The sequence below is a fragment of the Anabrus simplex genome, chromosome 1, assembly GCF_040414725.1.
Source record: "Anabrus simplex isolate iqAnaSimp1 chromosome 1, ASM4041472v1, whole genome shotgun sequence".
NCBI lineage: Eukaryota > Metazoa > Arthropoda > Insecta > Orthoptera > Tettigoniidae > Anabrus > Anabrus simplex.
In genome coordinates this window covers 383,941,910-383,965,322 of record NC_090265.1, presented here as the reverse complement: position 1 = coordinate 383,965,322, position 23,413 = coordinate 383,941,910, and the positions used below count along the sequence as shown (strand labels likewise).

At 38.4% G+C, this 23,413-nt stretch overlaps 1 protein-coding gene across 1 annotated transcript in view; it reads right to left on the bottom strand.

Annotated features, from left to right (window-relative positions):
* Positions 1-23,413, bottom strand: part of LOC136866377 (putative fatty acyl-CoA reductase CG5065) — a 101,864-nt gene that overhangs the window by 3,232 nt on the left and 75,219 nt on the right. The window contains exons 5-6 of the mRNA XM_067143275.2: positions 20,280-20,712; positions 14,516-14,773 (exon numbers count right to left, since the gene is read on the bottom strand). Of these exons, the coding sequence (XP_066999376.2) occupies positions 14,516-14,773; positions 20,280-20,712 (691 nt within the window). The remainder of the gene's footprint in view (positions 1-14,515; positions 14,774-20,279; positions 20,713-23,413) is intronic.

Genomic DNA, 23,413 nt, shown 5'->3' with positions numbered 1-23,413 from the left:
AACCTATTGAAATTCTTGATTCTGAAACTGCATGTAAACTATCAAAAATTCTGCATGAGAAGAAAAATTCAGAATCACTTTAAGTCCAATAACTGATTATATTGTGTGTCTGGATTTATAACATGATCAAATCCACCTCTGTAATATAACAGTTAGCGCTACTAGCTGCCTTCCTCGGGGACCCGGGCTTGAATTCTAACACTGCCAGAAACTTAAGATTGGCATGAGGTTTGGTATGTGGTTAAAATGGTGCACGCAGCTCATTTCCATTAGGGGTGTGCTTGAAAAGAAATGCATCACCTCGGGACGAGGACATGAATTTACCTATGTAAAATATGGTATTTCTGTGAGCTATTGATATTATGTAATGGAGGCCTATTTCTGTAATTATATTTGTCTACTGCCTTTCCAAATCCATTTTGTTAGGTTGTCACAGAATACTATGAAATTTCACAGTTTGTATGTAATACAGTACGGTTTTATTATTATTATTATTATTATTATTATTATCCTGGCTATAATAAAGACTATGGCAATATAATACAATGAGTATTTACTATGATGTGTATGCTTGAAAACAGCTTACATTGGAAATATAACATTGCATTAATAATTTGTTTGTAATTGTTAACCTATTTGTAAAGTGGTTAAAATACATTTTGTAAAGAGTTATTTTGTATTAATTAAAATGTAAAAATCCAAAATTTACTTCTTGCAATTTACTGCTAAGATCCACCGTCTTTTCAAATGAAGTTTATGAGGTCGCGAAAGAAACCTCTGTATCACAGTAGGCTATCTATTAATGCAGTCAACAGCAAGTTTATAGTTCTGCCCAAACATTATGACATTAACAAATAATCAGCTGAAGACAGCACTGTAAAATTATTATTATTCTGAATTTATTTATAGGATTCTGCTTTTACAATATACCCAACAACTAGTCATTTTATTGAGCAAAGCATAATATGTTAATAGTAAAGGGGGCGGGGAGATAAGAAATGATCTGAAAAACCTACGTAGGTATATACTGTGTCAAAAACAAAACAAAAAAGGAACTAGGGATGGAGAATGTACAGGTTCTACTCTTCACGTCTGTGTGATCCATCACAGCAGCTATCTACATCACAAACATGACCGGATCAATATATAGGGAATGTGGTCTTAGATTCTAATAATGGCTTCAGACAAAAACGTAGAAATGGGTTCAGCGATAGAGGGCCACTGTAAAATGATTGAATGTATGCATGTAAATATCACACATATTCCAGCTCTTATTGTCAGCTGTTGATGAAGGTGCCTATAAGTACTTCTTGTAATTTCAACCCACAGCAGCACATTGCTATATGCATAGAGCCTATACAATTTCTAATCATTAGTTTGCGTGCCAAAAGCCTGGATTAATTTTCACACCTCTCCATAGTGTTCTTATGGAGGGCATATGACACTGTTGATGGGAATTTGTCCATCGAATGGGAACATAATTCCTTGAGCAAGACCCCTTGGTATTATTCAGAGGAGTAGGCTATGTGCCAACACCAGGTTTCACCCTCTCCCTACCTCATTACTGTATCGTCGTCATTATCATCATTTGGTACCCGGATGTGCAGGCTGCCCATGGGAGTCAAATAAAAAGACCTGCCCCATCTTAAAGTACCGACTGCTCGTTTCCAATATGATTGGCTCCATTATAATGGCTTGAAGATTTTATTGAATTATTTTAATATGATTCTACATCACGGTTTAAGAACTGTTAAAACTGAGCTAATGTTTCTTTAAGAAGATTGTGTTTTCAGTGGTTATTCTTGTTAAACCCACGTTAATTTATGAGGAAGCAAACCAACTTACATCGGACCTCAACTTAAGTTTAATACTCGCAAGTCTCAGATAATATGGACTTTGAAACAATATAACTGTAACACGGTTTTTAGATCATCAATCTGTTTTTTAAAATTTGTTTTATGTGACATAGATAAACTTATGTGTTTGCCAATGTTTCCTAAAATGTATATCAGCTGATGATGATGCAAAATAAGGCGTTGAAACTAGTTCTGATAAAATATATGTTGTAATTTCATCTTGACAACATTTTAATGTATTGAATAAGGTGGATACAAATTTCAATAAATTGTGACAAATGAAAGTGTGCTTCATCACTTGCCAGGAAACTGGTGTCAGCTGCTACAGCTTCCGGGATAGTCTCACAACACGCTCTGTGGTTGACCCAATCACGTTCACTGAGTTTCTGAACACCCACCACTTTGTATGGATGCAACTTTATGTTTGCGTGTAAAATCCTCCTTACGGTGCAATCCGACAGTCCCATAGCACGTGAATGCCTACGCACCGAACGTTGAGGAGATAGCATAACGGCGTGTCTCACTGCACGGGCGGTGTCTGGTGTTTGGATGCTACGAGGCCTACCAGGCGGCTTCGTTTTCACACTCGAACCACCTTTTCTCAAACTGTTCACCCATAACAGAATGGTGTTCCTGCTCGGAACTTTCTCATGTCGATCTAAAACAAACAAACGCTGTGTTGTGGTGACAAGAGTCGGCATTTTTTAAATAAGTCTCAATCATAAAACCTCTGTGTTCACCCCTCCGCGCGGTGCTAGGGACTGGCTGGCTGACTGACTAGCCCGGATGAGAAGATGCACGTGTTCTCCAAGGCCAAAGCCAAGACCGCGCGCACCACGACAATAACACCTGTTTGAAAGCTGTGGCCAATATGACCTTTAGTTTGTTCCAATCTACTGTATGTATGTGTATGTTGGGTATTCAGCTCGAAGGCTGGTTTGACCCTCTTCAAATCCACCAACAGCTGTCAAATAGCCTAGGCGTCACTGAAGAGGCGTACTAGGGAAATGAGGAGTGAGGTAGTTTCCCGTTGCTTTCCTCACCGAGCCAGAAGTTGCTATTACATATCAGTCTGCCAAGCCTACTGAAATGCATGCACCAACCGACCCTATGAGCGATACTTCACACCATTCATAACAGGGACTGGCTGCATAAGGAATGGTATTACTAGCATCACTCATACCTCAGTCACTTTCATATTGTCAAAGCCAAGGATGAGACTGAGACAGGTCAATGAAAGTAACAAATTTGATATAGGCCATACCAGAAGACATAGTGCACTGTAAACACTACATCTCACCAGCAAAGGCATCAATCTACTGTATATGACATAAATGTCAAACCCTGCTCTTTTAAACTGCGCAACAAAATTGTGAATGGCTTGTTGCGTTGCTGAGTTATTTACCTTTGAAATTCGTCAGGTATTTCTGCCGCACCCTGTACTTATAATAGAAGGTGTTGAGATGAATCTTGGCCCTGGACCAGTGGGATCAATTGGGTGGGAAGAGATGGAGAAGATCAAATAAATAGTTTGAAAGGCTTGTCAGATGGAAAAAAACTAGAGACCTTAACTAGGAAGAATAAAACAAATGAAGGAGATAAAAGAGTGCTACAGAGTACCGGAGAGTGAAATTAAAAATTTGAATGATGTAGTGAATAAAGCGTTGGATGCAATAAAAATCCATCTGAAGGTAAACTGCATGAAGCAGACATAGAGGACTTCCAGAGGGACAACATCAGGGACTTTTATAAAACCCTCAAATCTAATCTGAAAGGTAATCAAGCCCCTAGTCTATACTGGAAAGCTAGGCCTGAACAACAGGGAAAATTGCAACATTCTGGCTCAATACGTCAACAAGTTGCTCAACTGTGATGAGCCAAAGCAAAGACTATCCATCTCCCCTCTTATTCAAGGTATGTCCGATTCTCAGCCACCTTGTAAGATGGAAATTAAGTAGATCATAGACAATCTGAAAGATAATAAAGCAGCTGGTGAAGATTCCATAGTGGCAGAACTATTGAAGCTGGTGAATGAGGATACTCTGGACATACTAGACTGTCTCTTTCAGGACATTTGGAAAACGGTACTATACCAGTTCAATGGCAGTCAGCACTAATCCATCCTCTCCATAAAAAAGGAGACAAGAAGAACATTGGCAATTACAGAAGTATATGGATAGTGCCTGTTCCTCAACAGAACCAAAGTTCATCTTGATAACCAGATTGGTGAATACCAGGCTGGTTTCTGAAGGGGCCGTTCTTGTTCGGAACAAATTCTCAATCTGAAGAACATCATCAGATACATGATAACTGGGAGGTTTGAATATGTGGTCATATTTGTGGACTTCAGAAAAGCATACGACTCAACTGACAGACAGTCATTATTGAATGTTCTGTAGGAGTTTGGGGTGGATGCTATATCCAAAAACTGATTAAGCAGACTCTCAACAACACAATATCAAAGGTAAAATTCAAGAATGAAATCTCAGAGCCCTTTGAGATAAAGACTGGGGTCAGACAAGGGGATGGAGTTCCTGCACATTTTTCAATTGTATCTTGGGAAAGGTACTCCAAGAATGGAGAAATTCACTGAACAAAGAAGAAGGAAATGAACATCGGTTTCGATTAGGCCCCAAACACAAAGCAGTGTATGTTGACTGTCTGGCTTTCGCAGACGACTTAACCATATTTGCCAACAACATCAGTTCGGCAATCAGAAATATAAACCTTCTTAAAGAAACAGCAGAGGGCCGAATTCATAGACAGTACTTATAAGCCTTACATTCATTATAAGCCAGGTTTCATTTCACATTACCTACTTAAGTGTCCCACTTATTGCTATAAGTGGACCTCCCACATAGCCTACACTTAAGTGACTCACTTATGTTGCAGCAAGATGGAGGATAATTATTTTGCTGAATATGTTGCATTTCATTCACAGAATGCTTTCCGTGCCCACAGTAGAGATGGAAAATCCTGTCGAAATGTAATGTGACCAACAATTTAAAGAAGGTTTCGTTTTAGTAAAGGGAAAGTTATGAATGTTCTTGTTCCTTTGATTGAGAGAGTGAACATAACCTCTGGAGGACTCACTACCTCACCATTAATGAAGATTTTGTTTTTATATTTTATGCCACCTCTTAATTTTAGTTTATTATTATTATTAATATTATTATTTTCACGATCATCACTACTGGTATTTCGGTTAATTAATTGGAAACGTGTTACAATAGGTAAGTTATCAAGACTGTAGGCCTATGGAGTACGTAGTAAAGAAGTTATAAGAAAAATGAACGTGTTGCACTACCACCATTTATTTTAAGGTTGATTTGTGCTAATTATATCAGGTATCAGGTTACCAACCACTCATTTGCTGGATTATATCAGAAGTTTCTGAAATTATGGCATCGCACATCAAAACATACTACGGTATTTACGTTTCATTGGAGAAGTAATTAGGCCTATTACAACATAACGGTTACCTACGGATATATTTGTCAAATCATTAAAAGTCTTGTAAGGCTAGATATTCAACATTTGGATGAATATTTGTATAGGTTCGAGTCCCTGGATAACTATAAACACACCAAGCTTGATAGCTGCAGCCGCTTAAGTGCGGCCAGTATCCAGTAATCGGAAGATAGTGGGTTCGAGCCCCACTGTCGGCATTCGAGCCCCACTGTCGGCAACCCTGAAGATGGTTTTCTGTGGTTTTCCATTTTCACACCAGGCAAATGCCGGGGCTGTACTTTAATTAAAGCCATGGCCGCTTCCTTCCACTTCCTAGGCCTTTCCTATCCCATCGCCGCCAAAGATCTGTCTGTGTCGGTGTGACGTAAAACAAATAGCAGAAGAAAACTATAAACATATTATATTAAGAAGAAAATTAGACTGGGCATTTTCGTAGTTTGCACTGTCCACAAGTTTTCCCGACGTCATTCATATTCTGAGGGGAAACTGTGTCGGTCTGCTTGTTCTACATTATATATTATATATTATATATTATGTGCATGTTCTTGCAGGTGCCGTCTCAGCTCACTGTTTTGTTATCCATTCTGATTACCAAATACAATATAGATGATCTTTTAACCTCAAAAATGTGGCGCGCGGTCGTGCGATGTCCTTTGATAAGCAAAACACAATAGATCATCCCACTATTCGGTAGCTAGAACTACACGATCCAGGAAGCATGGGCATAACATACAGCATTGCCACATCTCCAATGATACTATCAATGAGTGTGCTCTTTAAGTGCTGTCTATGAAATGTAATAAATAATAATAATGTTATTTGTTTTACGTCCCACTAACTACTCTTTTAAGGTTTTCGGAGACGCCGAGGTGCCGGAATTTAGTCCCACAGGAGTTCTTTTACGTGCCAGTAAATCTACCGACACGAGGCTGACGTATTTGAGCACCTTCAAATACCACCGGACTGAGCCAGGATCGAACCTGCCAAGTTGGGGTCAGAAGGCCAGCGCCTTAACCGTCTGAGCCACTCAGCCCGGCTCTATGAAATGTAAACTCATATAAGTGAATACTTATTATAAGTGATCCCTTATTACTTAAAGGTTCCACTTATATATACCTGCTGACTATGAATTCAGCCCAAATCTCCTTTGAGAAGACGAAATACATGACGAACATCAGTGATGGTCCAGAATGGTTGTTAACAGATCATGGAAAGATTGGAAGAGTCTAGAAGTTTAAGTACCTGGGTGTCCGGCTCCATGGCTAAATGGTTAGTGTGCTGGCCTCTGGTCACAGGGGTCCCGGATTCGATTCCCGGCAGGGTCGGGAATTTTAACCATCATTGGTTAACTTCTCTGGCACGGGGGCTGGGTGTATGTGTTGTATTCATCATTTCATCCTCATCACGATGCGCAGGTCACCTACAGGTGTCAAATCGAAAGACCTGCACCTGACGAGCCGAACATGTCTTCGGACACTCCTGGCACTAAAAGCCATACACCATTTCATTTTAGTACCTGGGTGAAGTAATCCAAGAGAATGGGCTAGAAAAAGAAGTGACCAATGTCTACATCTGGAAATTAGAGCAAGCATTCCAATTGACTAAAACCATCTATAATAAGAAGATGCTGACATTCAAAGTCAAATTAAGACATTACAGCACTGTTGTTAGACCAGAAGGCTTATGTGCTTCAGAGACACTGTGCATGAATCAAAAAGGACTAGTCAATCAACTATTTACTACGGAAGATCTTAGGCAACAGATTGGTTGACGGGCAGGTTTGACTGAAATCCAATAAAGAAGTATACAAGATGGAATCGATAACAACAACAATTAGAAAGAGAAGATTGCTGTTTTATGGGCTCATCTTCAGTATGAATAATGACCGGCTCGCAAAGAATATCTGTAATTTTCTAAAACCAAAGGCATCTAAGTTGAGATGGTTCCAAGAGTGTGAGAAAGATCTGAGAGAGCGAGAGAGGTGTGCATTATGGAGGATAAAATCAATGACAGGGTTAGTTTCAGAAGGATGGTGAAAAGCTATCAGGGGTGTTATGGTGGAGACGGAACCCAGAAGACAGAGAGGCCCTTTACCAGAGCAGTAGAAGAAAGCGCTGATCGACAGGCTCAAGAAATACTGGCAGGATGTCAAAGCCGGCAGACGAACAAGACACAGACACTGACAATGAGATTGGTTGTTAACACGCAGTCCATAGAGGCTCCATTCAAAAAAAAAATTAAGGAACACTAGGAATTTAAATGGAGAAAAAAATATGGGTGAATAGCAACATGGGTTTACATTTGAGAAGAGCAAGGAATTCAGGACTCAGCAAAGTGTGGCATGTATGACAGAGGAAGGTCGTTACGAGTAAGGATAGCGCTTGTGAAACAACTTGTAAAGCTACAGCTGGTACGGAAATTCAGTGCATTGTAGGGAAGGAAGTGGACAGGCAGCTAAATTTGCAGCAGTCATGGGCGTCAAAGTAACTGACTGCTGGTCTGAGTCACATCCATGGTCCAACAGAGGGACAGTAGACAGAAGGAAAAAAATAGCGGCCAAAGGTAAAGATTTTAAGTTTATAGGACTTCTGCTCCATAAAAAAGGGTAAGTCATATGGTGGGAACATGGTGAAAGAAATTATTAGTTCACCAGGAGGCAGTATCTTAGAAGTAGAGAAAGCAAGGGTAAGAAGTAAATCTAACCTGACAAAGGGTAAAAAAAAAAAATCCTAGAATGGAGAATAGGAAGCATGAATATACAGAAATTTTTTAAATAAGATAGGAAATGAACAAGTGAAACAATTAATGGCCAAAAGGGATATTATTACCTTTGTTAAGAGTCGAAATGCACCATGATATGAATCCCATGTAGAAGGTTTTAAAGAAAATAGCAAGAAAAGAGATAAGAGACCCTCATACAGGGAAATATCCTGGTGGAATACTATTCTTAATACAGGAGGAAACACAGGAGAAAACTGAACTCATAGAAACAGAAATAGAAGCACTTTGGATAAAAATAAAGATGAACTAGAAAGGAGAAATCAGCTTATGTCTTGATTTTCTCTACAGTCCTCCTGGAACCATTTGCAAATAAAGATTTCTTCTACAAGTTGGCAACAGAAATAAACAGATAAGGAATATGTATGGAGGTGTGGATATTTTGCTGAAGGATGACTTCAAGGTGAGGACTCCAGAGTGAAAACTAGTGTACTGTAAATAAGTAGAGGAAAAAGTAGTTAAAAATAGAGTAAATCAAGATGAAGGGTATAATAGGTATGGCAAAAAAATTACTAGAACTATGTGGTATTGAACAATTGCATTTTGAATAGGTTGTAGCAAGGAGATGAAAGGGGTAACTTGACATATATAACAGAAACAGGAGGAAGTGTTACAGATCCATTAGTATGTTCAAGGGAGGCATTACCAATCATCAAAAGATTTACAGTTGAAGGCTGGGTGGAATCTAATCACTTCCACTTACATTAAAATATTCATTGTGTATTAGTAGAGGATAGTAGCCTATAATCACCAACCTGAGCAAAATATTTGCGTAGAATTCTTTAAAAGTTGTAATAATTGGAGTTTTGAATGTCGGTAAGACGAGTTCTACCAAACTCGTGGACTCATCCTACTCATGCGCCTGGTGCGTGACATGCACTGTGGTTGAAATCGAGAGGTAATACTGATCATCAGGCGGATCACACGCCAGGCACATGGGTAGATCATTGTGCATTAATTGCTGCGGATAACAAACAAATGGAAAGTATGATTACTAAGATAACATAGTTACACTTCTCCGTTATAGCATTTGACAAAAACCCTTTCGCTATCACAAACGATTCAGACAACAACAACAAAGATGAAACCCTATAGCAAATACAAGTGATAAATCAATGTAACTACAATGTCTTTCTTTAGTGAAAAGAGGGAACTACAACAATGCAAAACTACAAATGAAGAGAACAACCATGTAGAAGTTGAATTTAGTTTTAAGATCATTACTTATACCCATGTCATTCCCTAAAGCAAGGCATTAAGCATAAACCGTATGGGCCTTAGAAGTTATGAAAAATAACACCATACATACAATCATTTTAATGACTTTTCCTGCAAGTGCTATTATAGATATTTTTCACGTAATCTTGAGTTTGAATCTTTTCTTCATCTTTTTTAAAATTTTCAAAATTTTTAAAAAGAACCAAGTTCATTTTTTGTATTTTCTTGTTTGACTTGACATGGAATGTTCCATAGGCAACTTCTTCCTTCAAGATTTTAGCTCCAGGAAATTACACATATACACAAAAATATAAAAAGCACATCTACACGGATAATCAGACCATATGCACACATTCTCTCAATAATGATATTGGTTTTACGTCCCACTAACTACCTTTATGGTTTTCAGAGATGAACGAATGAGTTGGCTATGCAGTTCATGTTGCATAGCTGAAGCTTGCAATTGGAAGATGGTGGGTTTGAACCCTACTGTTGACAGCCCTAAAAGTGGTTTTCCATGGTTTCCAATTTTCTCACCAGGTAAGTGCTGGAGCTGTACGTGATTTGATTAAGGCCACAACTGGTACCTTCCCAATCTTAGCCCTTTCCCATACTTGCATCACCAAAACTGTTTTGTGTAAGTGCAATATTAAACCACTAGCAAAATGAGAAGTTTTCAGACACACCAGAAATTTTGTCCTGCAAGATGTCTTTTATGTTGCATGAGGCTGGCATATTTGAGCACCTTCAAATATCATAAGGCTGAGCTGGGATCAAAAGTAAGTAAAGCCTGTGCTCTACCATTTGAGCCACTCAGATAGCAGCTATAACAAAGTTCCAGACATTGGTTATTTCAAGAGCTCTGTAATATGCATTCACTCCAATCACTGATAATTTCCATTATCCTTAACAAAGCATATGGAACTACTGAACTTATCTATAGCAATCACTTGTTTTTAGTGACTGTACTGTTCCCAGACCAACAAATAATCACTCATCCTATGTTCTGTAATATACGAGGTGCATTCAAGTTATAACACCTCCGATTTTTTCTCTTGCCAACTAATCACATGAAAACTATGAAATTTGTATCACTTCTCAACACAATCTCCCTGCAGCCATACATGTTTTTCACAATGTTGATGCCATGATTCCATGGCCGCTGCATCTACTTCTTTAAGGATCTGTTTTGACAACTGGAAAATCACTGATGCAGTAGCGGCATGGCTAGTGAATGTACGACCATGGAGAATGTCTTTCATTGTTGAAATGGCCAAAAGTCACTAGAAGCAAGTTTAGGTGAGTAGGGAGCATGAGAAATCACTTCATGAAGTAACTGCTGCGTCACGTTCGCACTGGTGCGTTGTTTTGGTGAAAGAGCACACGTGCAGCCTTTTCCAGCTGTTTTTCACTTTTTGCATTTTCAGGTCATCATGCAGGATTATGTGCCCTGATTCCACGTAAATGCCAACTTCTGAGGTGATCTGTTCCACACTCATTCAGCAATCCTCAAAAACAACCTTCTCCACTCGTTCGATCATGTCGTCAGACTGGCTTGTGCGAGGCTGAGATTGTCTTGGTGTGTTGTCACATGATGTTCTGCCTTCTTTGAACTGTCACACCCACAAACGCAAATTAGACACATCCATGACACTATAATCACGTCTCTCAAATGGTGATGAATTTCAACTGGTGTCACACCATGCAACTGGAGAAAACTAATGATTACACGCTGATCTTATAATGAAAACATCACCATTTTAAGTACCAAAAACAGTCTCCACTCTTACCGCTGCAGCTAGAGTTCTTTGTGCTGTACAGTGTTGCCATCTCTGTCACATACTGATAAAGAGTGCTCGTTTATTTGAAACAAACCACATTTTTCTATCTGTTTCCAGTTCTGAGAAAAAAAATCGGAGGTTTTATAACATGATTGCACCTTGTAAAACGTGCTAGCATCAAACCAAACCCCATGACTCAACAGCCCCGAAGGGCCATGGTCTACCAAGCGACCGCTGCTCAACCCAAAGGTCTGCAAAGGTGAGCAGGACTGCGACGAAGAATCCAGAGGACCAAGGATAGAAAAATGGGAAGTGGAGAAAGCAATCCAAGACCTAAAGGAAAGGGAAGCGATGGGCTGTGACCAGATACCATCTGAAGCAATAAAGGCTTTAGGGAATGGAGGAATAGTTAGACTGACCAATATGGTGAACACAATATGCCATACAGGCATTTGGCCAAAAGATCTTAAGACCATTATGGTTCCCTTACCGAAGAAATTTAATGCTAAATAATGTAAAGACTATAGAACAGTTAGTTTTATATGTCATGTTACTAAGGCAGTGACCAACATAGTGCTCTGAGAAGAATAGAAAAGAAAATAGAGCAGAATATGGGAAATGACCAGTTTGGTTTTAGAAAAGGAAGAGGAACCAGAGATGCAGTTGAATGCCTAAGGATGATTGCAGAAAGGATGTTAGAAGTGAATAGGGAAATGTATATATGTTTCATTGATTGGGAAAAAGCATTTGACAGAGTGAACTAGTGCATTCTGATGAGGATTCTGAAAGATACTGGTGTAGAATGGAAAGACAGAAGACTGATTATGGAGTTGTATATGAATCAGAAGGTGATGATTAGAGTAGATGAATATGAAACAGAAGAAGTGGGTATCGGAAGAGGAGTGAGACAGGGATGTTGCATGTCACTGGTTCTGCTCAATATATATGCCGAAAAACTGATACAGAAGGCCCTGGAAAAAGCAAGATAAATTGTAGTGGGAGGAGAACCAATAAAGACAATAAAATACCCAGATGATGTGGCGGTATTAGCGGAATCAGAAAAAGATCTACAAGTCATGTTGGAAAATATTGAGAATGTGAGCAAAGAGTTTGGAATGAAGATAAACATTGGGAAGACTAAGGTGATGAGAATAGGAAAGGAGGAGATTGCTGTTAATATAACACTAGCGGGAAAGAAATTGGAACAAGTAAAGTCATTCAGATACTTGGGAAGTCTGTTGACATGGAATGGAAGCAGAAGAAATAAGAAGCAGAATATCTATGGGAAAAGAAGCCTTCGGAAAGGTGAGAGGGCTTTCGACATCTAAGGCAATCCCTATTGGTTTAAGAAAGAGGTTTGCAAAGTGTTTTGTGTGGAGTGTAGTGTCATATGGAGCTGAAACATGGACATTAAGAAAGAAAGAAACAAAGTATTTGGAAAGTTTTGAAATATGGTTGTGGAGAAGAAAGTGAAGTGGACAGATAAAGTAAGAAATGATGAAGTGCTAAGAAAAGTAGGAGAGAAGAGACACCTGATGAAAATGATAAGAGGAAAATATCCCGGTTAGGTCACATACTATGTAGAAACTGTCTTCAACAGAGGGTGATGGAGGGAAAAATAGATGGAAGAAAAGGAAGAGGAAGAAGAAGGTTTGGAATGTTAACAGATGTCAAACAAGGGAGAAGCTATGAACAACTGAAGCAAGATGCTCAGGACAAAGAATCATGGAGGCTGTCCAGTTGATACCTGTCTCAAGACAGATTCACAGAAGAAGAAGAATTCAATAAATATTTTAAATTAGTTATGCTGAAAATAATGTGAACATGAAAATGACATGAAAATTTTGCTTCGGAGCAATAATTGAAGCAATGCACCGAAAAGGGATCTAACCGACATTTTTCTCAAAGTGAGGTTTCATCAGAATAAAGATCTATATGGAAGTTCCTGCATAGTGGCATAGGTATGTGGAAGAATTCTGAACTTGTTTCTGTACTAGAGGGTGGAAAACTTCTGTCTCACGCAAAAAATGGATCTAACTCCAGTCCAAGATGATGGCGTTTTTTGCAATTAACTCGTAGTAGAGATTTTGGTGGTTAGACCCCTATTTGGCGCATCGCCTCAATTTTGAAAGTCTGATTAGTCTCACCTAGCCACTTAAAGGCCTCTATGCTCAATAACACAAAATGGAGTAATGTATTTTTCCTTGCAAACTTTGGTACGTTCCATCCCCATGTGAAGAAAATGTCAGCAATTCCCAAAAGACTCCATGTTCTGTGAGTAATTGTAATTTTACTGATTATTTTTGAAAAGGTAATTAATTAGTAACTGAGTACATATTTTCTTACATAACTGTAATTGAGCCCAATTCATTTTATTTTGTACTTTTCCCATGACTGGTGATCATGAGACAACAACCAAGTGCAAATGACTTGCATCCAAATGGAGGCATATTTCAGAGACTTTGTCTCTTGAACTTTTCTTATTTATTTAATGGCACATATTGTTACATTGTAGGCAAAGCTGATCTTGTCTCAGCAAAGGCATGCTCCAAAAGAAATCCAGCCTGATCTATGTTAAAACTCTAAAATCAAAACACATGCTTTTGGTACATGAATATACTATAATCATTACTATTCTTTTGGAGTTACGTAAGTGCCAGCCTTGTGGCTTTAGATTTACCAGCATATAAAAGAACTCCCAAGAGACAAAATTTCTGACATCTCAGTATCCTGAAAACCATAAAAAAGTCATTGTAGGATGTAAAACTAATAACATTAATTAATTCTTTGTTCCTTTCCACTGAAATTTTATCATCATTATCATTATACAAAGATAAAATAGGTGGTAAAAAATAGGAATACTGAACAAACATTAAAGGAGAAAAGGATAACAATAGGATGTTTCTTCCTTTTTCCTATATTTATTCTTATCCTATACCTATCTCACATCAAGACTGAAAATCTGCCATCAAAATAGTGTTGATGCCTGCCTTCCTGATGAAGCTGGGAAGCAGAAATGGGCTCGTCAGGGCTGAGAAGAAAGAGATGTGGAAGAATTGGGATTGATAAGGAGAGAGCCTATCTATTTGAAGATGGCAGTGTGTACTAGAGATTGTCCTTGTTCTTTTATGTTTTCATGTTTGTCCTCATCTCCTATTTCTGTTGTTCCCTCTTCCCACATTTACCTGCTCCCCTCTCCCTCCCAATCTCTCTCTCTCTTTCTGACTTAAATAACTTTCACAAAGACTCTTCCTGAGGAATTGGAGCAAAGGCTCCATGGAACATGAATTTTTTCTGTAGTCTGTCTATCATATGGCATAAACCCAAAATATGTCATGTCTATTAATCTGGACTGTGAAAGCATCAATTTCAGTATTATTGTTGTAATTATTAAAAATACAAAGTACTTACTTGCACTGCCATTTTCTTGCTTCAGGTATTGAACTGGGATCCTGCTTGAAAATGAATTTCCTGATTCCTAAGACATAGGTTTCAACAACAGCTAACCAATCAATGGCTTGAACATCAAAATTGAAAGTTTGTTGGTCCTCAGTACAAAGGGTTTTGAAGAGCTGATGCATGTTGGCATCCTTGAACCGCCATTGATGAGTTGTGAAATACTCGAGACTCTTGGAGCCTTTTTTCAATTTGGTCTGAATGCACACCATCCTTCAAAGAAAACACAGAATTTATCATCATTTCATCAATCTAAAAAAAAAACTATCAATAATTGCATTTTACAGTACAAGTTCACTTGCTAGTAAAACAAATTTTGAGTTCAATAACCATTTTTGACAGTAGCAAAACAATCTAAAACAATGATGACAATCAGGTGGCATCAAGACGATGTCGACTCCTGGTGACTGCATAGATGGACGGCAAGTGTCTTAAACCATGTACTTCAGATCCTTCAGTGACATGTTCATTTTGGATTTAATGAAGTCTATCCATCTCAAAGATGGCTGCCCTTACCTCCAAGATCCCTCCACTTTCCCAAGCGTAATAGTCTTTTCTAATGAATCAGAGCATCTTATAATGTGTCCAAATTATGACATCTGTAATCTTGTAATGAATACCTCAAGAGACACATCTGGTTTGATCTTTTAAATGACCCATGCATCTGTCTTCTTGACAGTCCAAGGGATACACAACATCATTTTCCAACACCAGAGCTCAAATGTGTCAATATGCTTCCTATCTCACTTCATTATGATCCAGCTTTCACAACAATATGCAGCTCTGGGAAAGACAAATGCCTTCCATTCTGACTTTAGTAGGCAAAGATACATCTGAACACTTTAAGATCATATCCAGGCCTTGAATGCTGCTCTTCAAGGGCACCCCCCCCCCCCATGGCACTACAGCCCTTGAAGGGCCTTGGCCTACCAAGCGACCGCTGCTCAGCCTGAAGGCCTGCAGATTACGAGGTGTCGTGTGGTCAGCACGACAAATCCTCTCGGCCGTTATTCTTGGCTTTCTAGACTGGGGCCGCTATCTCACCATGGGATAGTTCCTCAATTCTAATCACGTAGGCTGAGTGGACCTCGAACCAGCCCTCAGGTCCAGGTAAAAATCTCTGACCTGGCCAGGAATCAAATCCAGGGCCTCTGGGTAAGAGGCAGGCAAGCTACCCCTACACCATGGGGCTGGCTCTTCAAGGGCAAGTCTTCAGCAAATTTCTGGACTCTTTAAGGCACGTTATTGATGGTTGATCCCAAAAAGTTGAAACTATTCACCTCTTTGATTAATTAATTATCTATCGTAATGTTTGATGGTAAATCTGTTGTCATGATTTGGTCTTGTTGATATTCAGATTCAGGTCCATGTTCTCACTCTGTTTCCTGACTTTCATTATGATGTGCTCTAGCTGTTTCTTACTTTCAGCAACCAATGTGGTGTCATCTCCATACCTTAAGTTGTTTATATTCAATCCACCTATCTTAAAACCATAAGGTGACTCATCCAATCCAGATTTCCTCATGATGTACTCAGCATATAGTCTGAACAAGTAAGGCAAAAATATACAGCCTTGTTTTACCACTTTGCTAATGGGGAACCATTCTGTTTCACCATGCTCAGTTTTAATGTTGGCTTCTTTCACCAAGAAGAGGTTACGCATCAGGACAATGAGATGTTCAGGTATGCCCATCTGTCTGAGTACATTCCACACCTTCTCATGACTTACACTATCAAAGGCCTTCCTGTAATCTATAAAGCACATGTGCAGCACCTTCTGGTATTTCTTTGCTGTTTTCATCATCCAATATATATCACTAATGATGTCGTTGGTTCCTCTATCTCTTCTAAAACCAGCTTGAGTAATGGAAATTTACGCTCCATGTATGGTTCTAATCTTCATTGTACGATATTCCGCATCACCTTGCTGCCATGTGGTATTGTGCGATAGTTGGGGCAGTCCAACAGATCTCCTTTTTTAGGGGTATGGAAATGAAAATGCATTGTTTCCAATCTGTGGGCCAAGTTGAGGTTTTCCAAATCTGTTGACATATTACAGTTAAAACTTTAACAGATGTTTCTTCTGTTGCCTGCCATATTTCAGCTACAATTCCATCTGTTCATGAGGCCTTTCACTGGGCTAATGACTTTAGAGCTATTCTGACTTCATCTTCTAACACAAGAGGTTACAGATCAAATTTAGTCTCTTCCACTGAGTTGTCAATTTTTATCTCTTGATTATACAAATCCTCTGTATACTCTTTCCGTTTTTCATTCTATCACCATCACCAATCATTTTTCCATTAGTGTCCTCGACCATTCCAATTCTTAGTTGAAACTTCTTTCTTAAGGTGGATATATGTTGGAAGATCTCTCATGTTGCCTTTCTCATTTTCCCTTCCAAGTTAGATGTTATTATAGTACTGCTACTTATCTTCGCAAACATTTCTCTGGAAATCTCTATTCAGCACATTTGTAATTTACACATCAGCAATTCATGATCTGATCCACAGTCTGCACTTGACCAAGTTTTCGCTGCTGTAATGGAACTTCGCCACCTTCTAGACCCAATTATGTAATCGATCTGATTCCTTATTTCCCATCAGGTGATGTCCAGGTGTACAGGCAATAGTTTGATTGCTCGAAACATGTGTTGGCAATGAAAAGGTGATGGGATTCACAGAAAATGATAAGCCACTCTCTAGCTTCCTTTCAATCACCTAAGCCATAGAGACCTACAACATTTCCCTCTTTACCTTTCCCAACTTTGGTATTCTGACCTCCAATCAGAAGTAACACATATTGTCTGCATGTCTTACCTACAACTATTGGACATTATGAATTTTCCAGCTAACTCATTCCTAGTTGCCAGCGTTTCACCCCTGTGTGCTAGGCTGGGCTTATCAGTTTGTACCTAGCACACCTACCAAGACGCTGGCTAGTGCATACCGTGTGCATTTACTCATTTGGAACAAATATTTCAGATTCCCTATGGGAATCAACATCTATATCATCTACAGCTATCGGAAGCTATAATACATCTCTTTTATTCTTATTGCCCAATGTAGCACATTTGTCACACAGTCGTGAACACACTCTGATGGATATTTTCTTCAACTTGGTCTGGGAAGTTCGCGCCATTTTATTGAAGTCAACCGGTCACTGCTGTGAAGTAACATGTCATGCAAGGTATATTGGTTATTCTTACTGTTTCTATAATTTAGTGTTTTTCATACATATAAAGTTGTATTATGAAAGTGTATTGTTCATTGAACAGAAAATTTACTTTGGGAATGCACTAGCTCAATATGTGTAGCTGCTGGGCCATTTCAGAATCTGATATTAAAAATATGTAACACTGGGCATTGGAGGGTATTTATAATGAATGGCATATGTTATGTATTGCTGTTGTTTGTTGTCTGTCCTGTTGAAATTGAGTGATTATTGACCATCACAGACATTGACAACTATAATGATTAAAATGAATGATCAAACTTTCTACCTCAGAGAGATGATTCAACAGACTGCTACTAGCCATTATCCGGAGTAACATGTGGAGTGCATGCTGGATTCTTATTTCATCTAATTTGTGAATTTTCTGTTGAGTTAATTGTGCTTGAAGCAATGGAGCATTGTCTTGTTGCAGTATAGCTTGTTCTTATATGTGTACATATACAAAGAACAAACACCACAATTCAGTTCAAATCACCTGACCTGCTTTCTAACTAATCCCAGTGTTGGTAGCAGACACAAAAGACCATGCTCCTGCCACAGAAGTTAGCTTCTGAGGATGGCCATGTAGTAAGCAAATGAAAGCATTCTAGCATTAATTTACTGTTATAAAAGTAGTGAAATTCAGTCTAATTCCATAAATTCTTATAACTATTCATAAACATGGTGATGAATGTGATCTAAACAAATAGAAACCTATTTCTATAACTTCTGTAATAAGACATTATTATTAGTAAAACACTTGATTCAATCGTTAGGTGCAATACAGACCTAAACCCAATCAGAGAGTGCATTTTTAAATATTAATATTGTCCATGGCTTTCTTCGTACTACTACTCTTTACCTGTCTGCTACTATAGAACACTTACCCCTACCACTTAAGAATAAATGATTATTAATGAACCTCTTGCAAAATAATATGAAAAGGAAAACTGACTAGGAACTTGAAATTCAACATGGCATAATTCAAGGATATTCTATTTTACCATTCTTCTTCAATTTCAGCATTAACCATATTTTAAATGAGCTCTCTGAAAGAAGTATTATGGAATATTAGCAGACACCGATCTACTTACTACCGGTACCATATATTATGCTTTGCAGATGATTTGGTAATAGATGGGAAAGATGTCAGAGCTACCACTGCCCTAACTACAATGTCTGTCAACTTGTTGCAAGAGATCAGTCAGTGTTACTAACTAGTAATTTGTTTCCCTGTCGTACCAACACCCGAAAATCCGCCAAAATCCGTCAAAATAAAAACAATAAGGTTATCTACCCAGTATTCTTAGGTCTAAATAAAAAGAAAAAGAAAATCTAAACATCTTTACTTACAGACATCGATTAAAACAATAATCCATTCACATTATCATGATCATCTGCCTCTAGTTCTGCAGTTGAGATGGTGGATTAGGTTGCCAACGTGCCAATTTGCTTTAGAAGATTCCGTGGTTGTGTATAATAATGACAGCATTTTTTCATACGCTTAAAAGTGGCACGCACAGCAAGAATAGAATTCATTATCTTGGTTTTAAGCTTGTTTCTTACGGAGATTTTCACGTTATTGAACATACTGAAGGGGATTTAATTTGTAAAAATTTCCGTCAAAAAATCTGTTGTCCGTCAGAGCCATATTTTTCCTGTCACCTACATTGAAATTCCGTCACTTTTGACAAAAATTCCGTCAAGTTGGCAATGCTGATATAAATCATGAAAAATCTAATGCAATTTCAATAGTAAATGGCAAGCTCAACAATCGCACAATTGAAACAGTGCATGGCAAAATTGTTGACATCACACCTGCAGAAGAGACCAAATATTTACAGTATATTTATTTTTTTAAGCCTAAAATGATTCAAAATATTGATTAAAACATGTGAAATATCTCAAAGTATAGTAAATTAAATTTAAGTAAATATGTGCAACTTAACTGGCTGACCTGGTGAATAATTGCACTTCTGGTTTCCCATGACCTTCCTGCCTTCCAATCCGCCCGGCTCACGGACAAGATATAATTTGTTTCAAATTCCTTATTGCTTACAGTAGTGCCACTTTTCTAATTTATTCACTGCAGTAAGCAGGTGATTGTAAACGACATTCATTTTATTTGTGTTAGAGTTTTAACAGTTTAATGTCAGAATTTTTTTAAGATTTCTGGATAGAAAGAGCGATTGTGTTGTGAAGTGAAAAATGAACCATGAACTGGATGTAATATTTTTTATCATGGCAGAAAATAACATTGGTAAGTAAGTACTATATTCATATGTTAATATCATAAGCCTAAAATGATTCAAAATATTGATTAAAACATGTGAAATATCTCAAAGTATAGTAAATTAAATTATATTTAAGTAAATATTTGCTAGATTAGCCTTTTAATTTGTCAATTTAACTGGCCTTTTTTTGTTATCTGACCAAGTGTCCAGCCTTCAGCAGGCTAGTTAAGTGGACATACACTGTAGTTTAATACAATGGAAAGTGTTCTTACATGGGCTTTTTTCCTGTGAGCTTCCTGAAGAAATCCAGTGTGTGTGCTGGAACTGTATGCAGGATGAATGTACTTAATATGTTAAGAGCCCAGGGGGAATAGCATTTGTTAACTGGATACCAAAGTGCATCAATCAGGGGATATTTATGTACATAGTCAGAACAAAGGCCCAAGAATTTCTTCCACGTTATGGGGTTTTGTAGACCAGAGGCACAGTTGTAGACAGTAATACTCTGGGACCGTTCTCTGGCTGTACGCCATGCAGCACAGATTGTGAGGTTTACCACCATGTCTACAGGAATTAAATCTGCCACCTTGTCTCCATTACAGTGTATTGTACGAAATAGCCCCTTTCCTCCTGCTGCTACCAAACCTGCTGGTCCAGCAAGACTATCAACCCAACCAGGCATTGGCTCCCGCCATGTTGACAGCACTGAAACACAAAATTTATTTATAAATCTTATAGTGATTCAGACACAGCAATAAAGTTAAATCATTTCCAACAAGACCTACTTATATACTTAGATGATAAACAGCACCATACTTAGTAGTTCTCAAATGTTCCAAATAATAGATTTAACTACACTTTACTTCTCCTCTTCACATGTGTTCCTAGTCTAATGCTAATCTTTTAAACAGCACTGAATATGGTTTTCCATGGTTTTGCATTTTCACATCAGGCAAATGCTGGGGATGTACCTTTATTAAGGCCACGGTCACTTCCTTCCCACTCCTAGCCACTTTTTATCCCGTCGTTGCCATAAGACCTATCTGTGTAGGTGTGATGTAAAGCAGATAGCAAATAAAAAAATAAAATAAAAACACCTTTCTCTCCTTTGCTATAATATGTGCAGTCATTTTTGCATGTTCTTCGACTTGAAATTTCTTTTCACATTTCACTTCCTTCAAGCATACTTAACAATAGACGACAACACCATCAGTTGAATAATCACTATTACCTGATTGATGGAAATTTATTGAACATCTCCATTGGTAAGTTATTCCAATCCCTAACTCCCCTTCCTATAAACAAATATTTGCCCCAATTTGTCCTCTTGAATTCCAACTTTATCTTGATATTGTGTTCTTTCCTACTTTTAAAGACACCACTCAAAATTATTTGTCTACTAATGTCATTCCACGCAATCTCTCCGCTGACAGCTCAGAACATACCACTTAGTCGAGCAGCTCGTCTCCTTTCTCCCAAGTCTTCCCAGCCCAAACTTTGCAACATTTTTGTAACGCTACTCTTTTGTCGGAAATCACCCAGAACAAATCGAGCTCCTTTTCTTTGGATTTTTTCCAGTTCTTGAATCAAGTAATCCTGGTGAGGGTCCCATACACTAGAACCATACTTTAGTTGGGGTCTTACCAGAGACTTATATGCTCCCTCCTTCACATCCTTACTACAACCCCTAAACACCCTCATAATCATGTGCAGAGATCTGTACTCTTTATTTTTATTATTATTATTATTAACAAATACATTGCAAATGGGAAATATCCCGGTGGCAATGGTCACTTACAGTAGTGTAATAATAAAGTAAAGTTAACATAATTACCCAACAACAACAAACAAACAAAGAAAAAACAAACAAACAAGAATACAACAAGCAATTCCGCGGAAAGAAAATATTACAAGAAATACTACTAGTTTAACATTCTTAATCCAGCATCATCATATACAAATTCACACACAACTTAAGTATTTCCAGTACTTAACTCTATGGCTTACAATAGTATAGGATGAAATTACTACTAGCTTAACATTACAAGTGATAATAAAGTAAAGTTAAAAACATTGGTAATTACCCAACAACAACAACAACAGTACAACAAGCAAATCCCTGGAAAGAAAATATTACAAGAAATACTACAAGTTTAATTTTAAAATTCTAAATCCATCATCATCATATACAACTTCACACTTTTTTTTTTTTTTTTTTTTTTTTTTTTTTGTTATTTGCTTTACGTCGCACCGACACAGATAGGTCTTATGGTGATGATGAGACAGGGAAAGGCTAGGAGTGGGAAGGAAGTGGCCGTGGCCTTAATTAAGGTACAGCCCCAGCATTTTCCTGGTGTGAAAATGGGAAACCACGGAAAACCATCTTCAGGGCTGCCGACAGTGGGGTTCGAACCTACGATCTCCCGAATACTGGATACTGGCCGCAATTACGCAACTGCAGCCATCAAGCTCGGTCACACAAAATTTAAGTATTTCCCAGTGCTTAACACTACAGCTTGCAATACTATAGGTTGAACTTACTACTAGCTTAATATTACAAGTGATAACAAAGTAAAGTTGAAAACATTGGTAATTATCCAACAATAACAACAACAAATAAACCAACTACAACAACATGAGTACAACAAGCAATTCCCTGGAAAGGGAATCCCACAAAAAAACCTACCAGTTTCACAATCTAAACCAAGCAGAAAATCACAAATTCAGTGTCTGTAATTTACAACTTTTACTTTTCACTTTACACTAGCACTAACCTTGTTTATTTTCATACCATTGCATACCATCCATTTCACAACATTATCAAGGCCATTTTGCAGCTGCTCACAACCTTGTAACTTATTTATTACTCTATACAGAATAAAATCATCTGCAAAATGCCTTATCTCCGATTCCACTTCTTTACTCATATCATTGATATACACTGACTGACAGTGACAATGCAACACCAAGGAGGAGTGGTTCGAAAGGGATGAAAGTTGGGGAAAAAACAGAGACGGCACGGACGAATAATTGATGTTTATTTCAAACCGATATGCAGGTTACACAATGCGCACGGCATCGACTCGGTAGGATGTAGGACCACCGCGAGCGGCGATGCACGCAGAAACACGTCGAGGTACAGAGTCAATAAGAGTGCGGATGGTGTCCTGAGGGATGGTTCTCCATTCTCTGTCAACCATTTGCCACAGTTGGTCGTCCGTACGAGGCTGGAGCAGAGTTTGCAAACGGCGTCCAATGAGATCCCACACGTGTTCGATTGGTGAGAGATCCGGAGAGTACGCTGGCCACAGAAGCATCTGTACACCTCGTAGAGCCTGTTGGGAGATGCGAGCAGTGTGTGGGCGGGCATTATCCTGCTGAAACAGAGCATTGGGCAGCCCCTGAA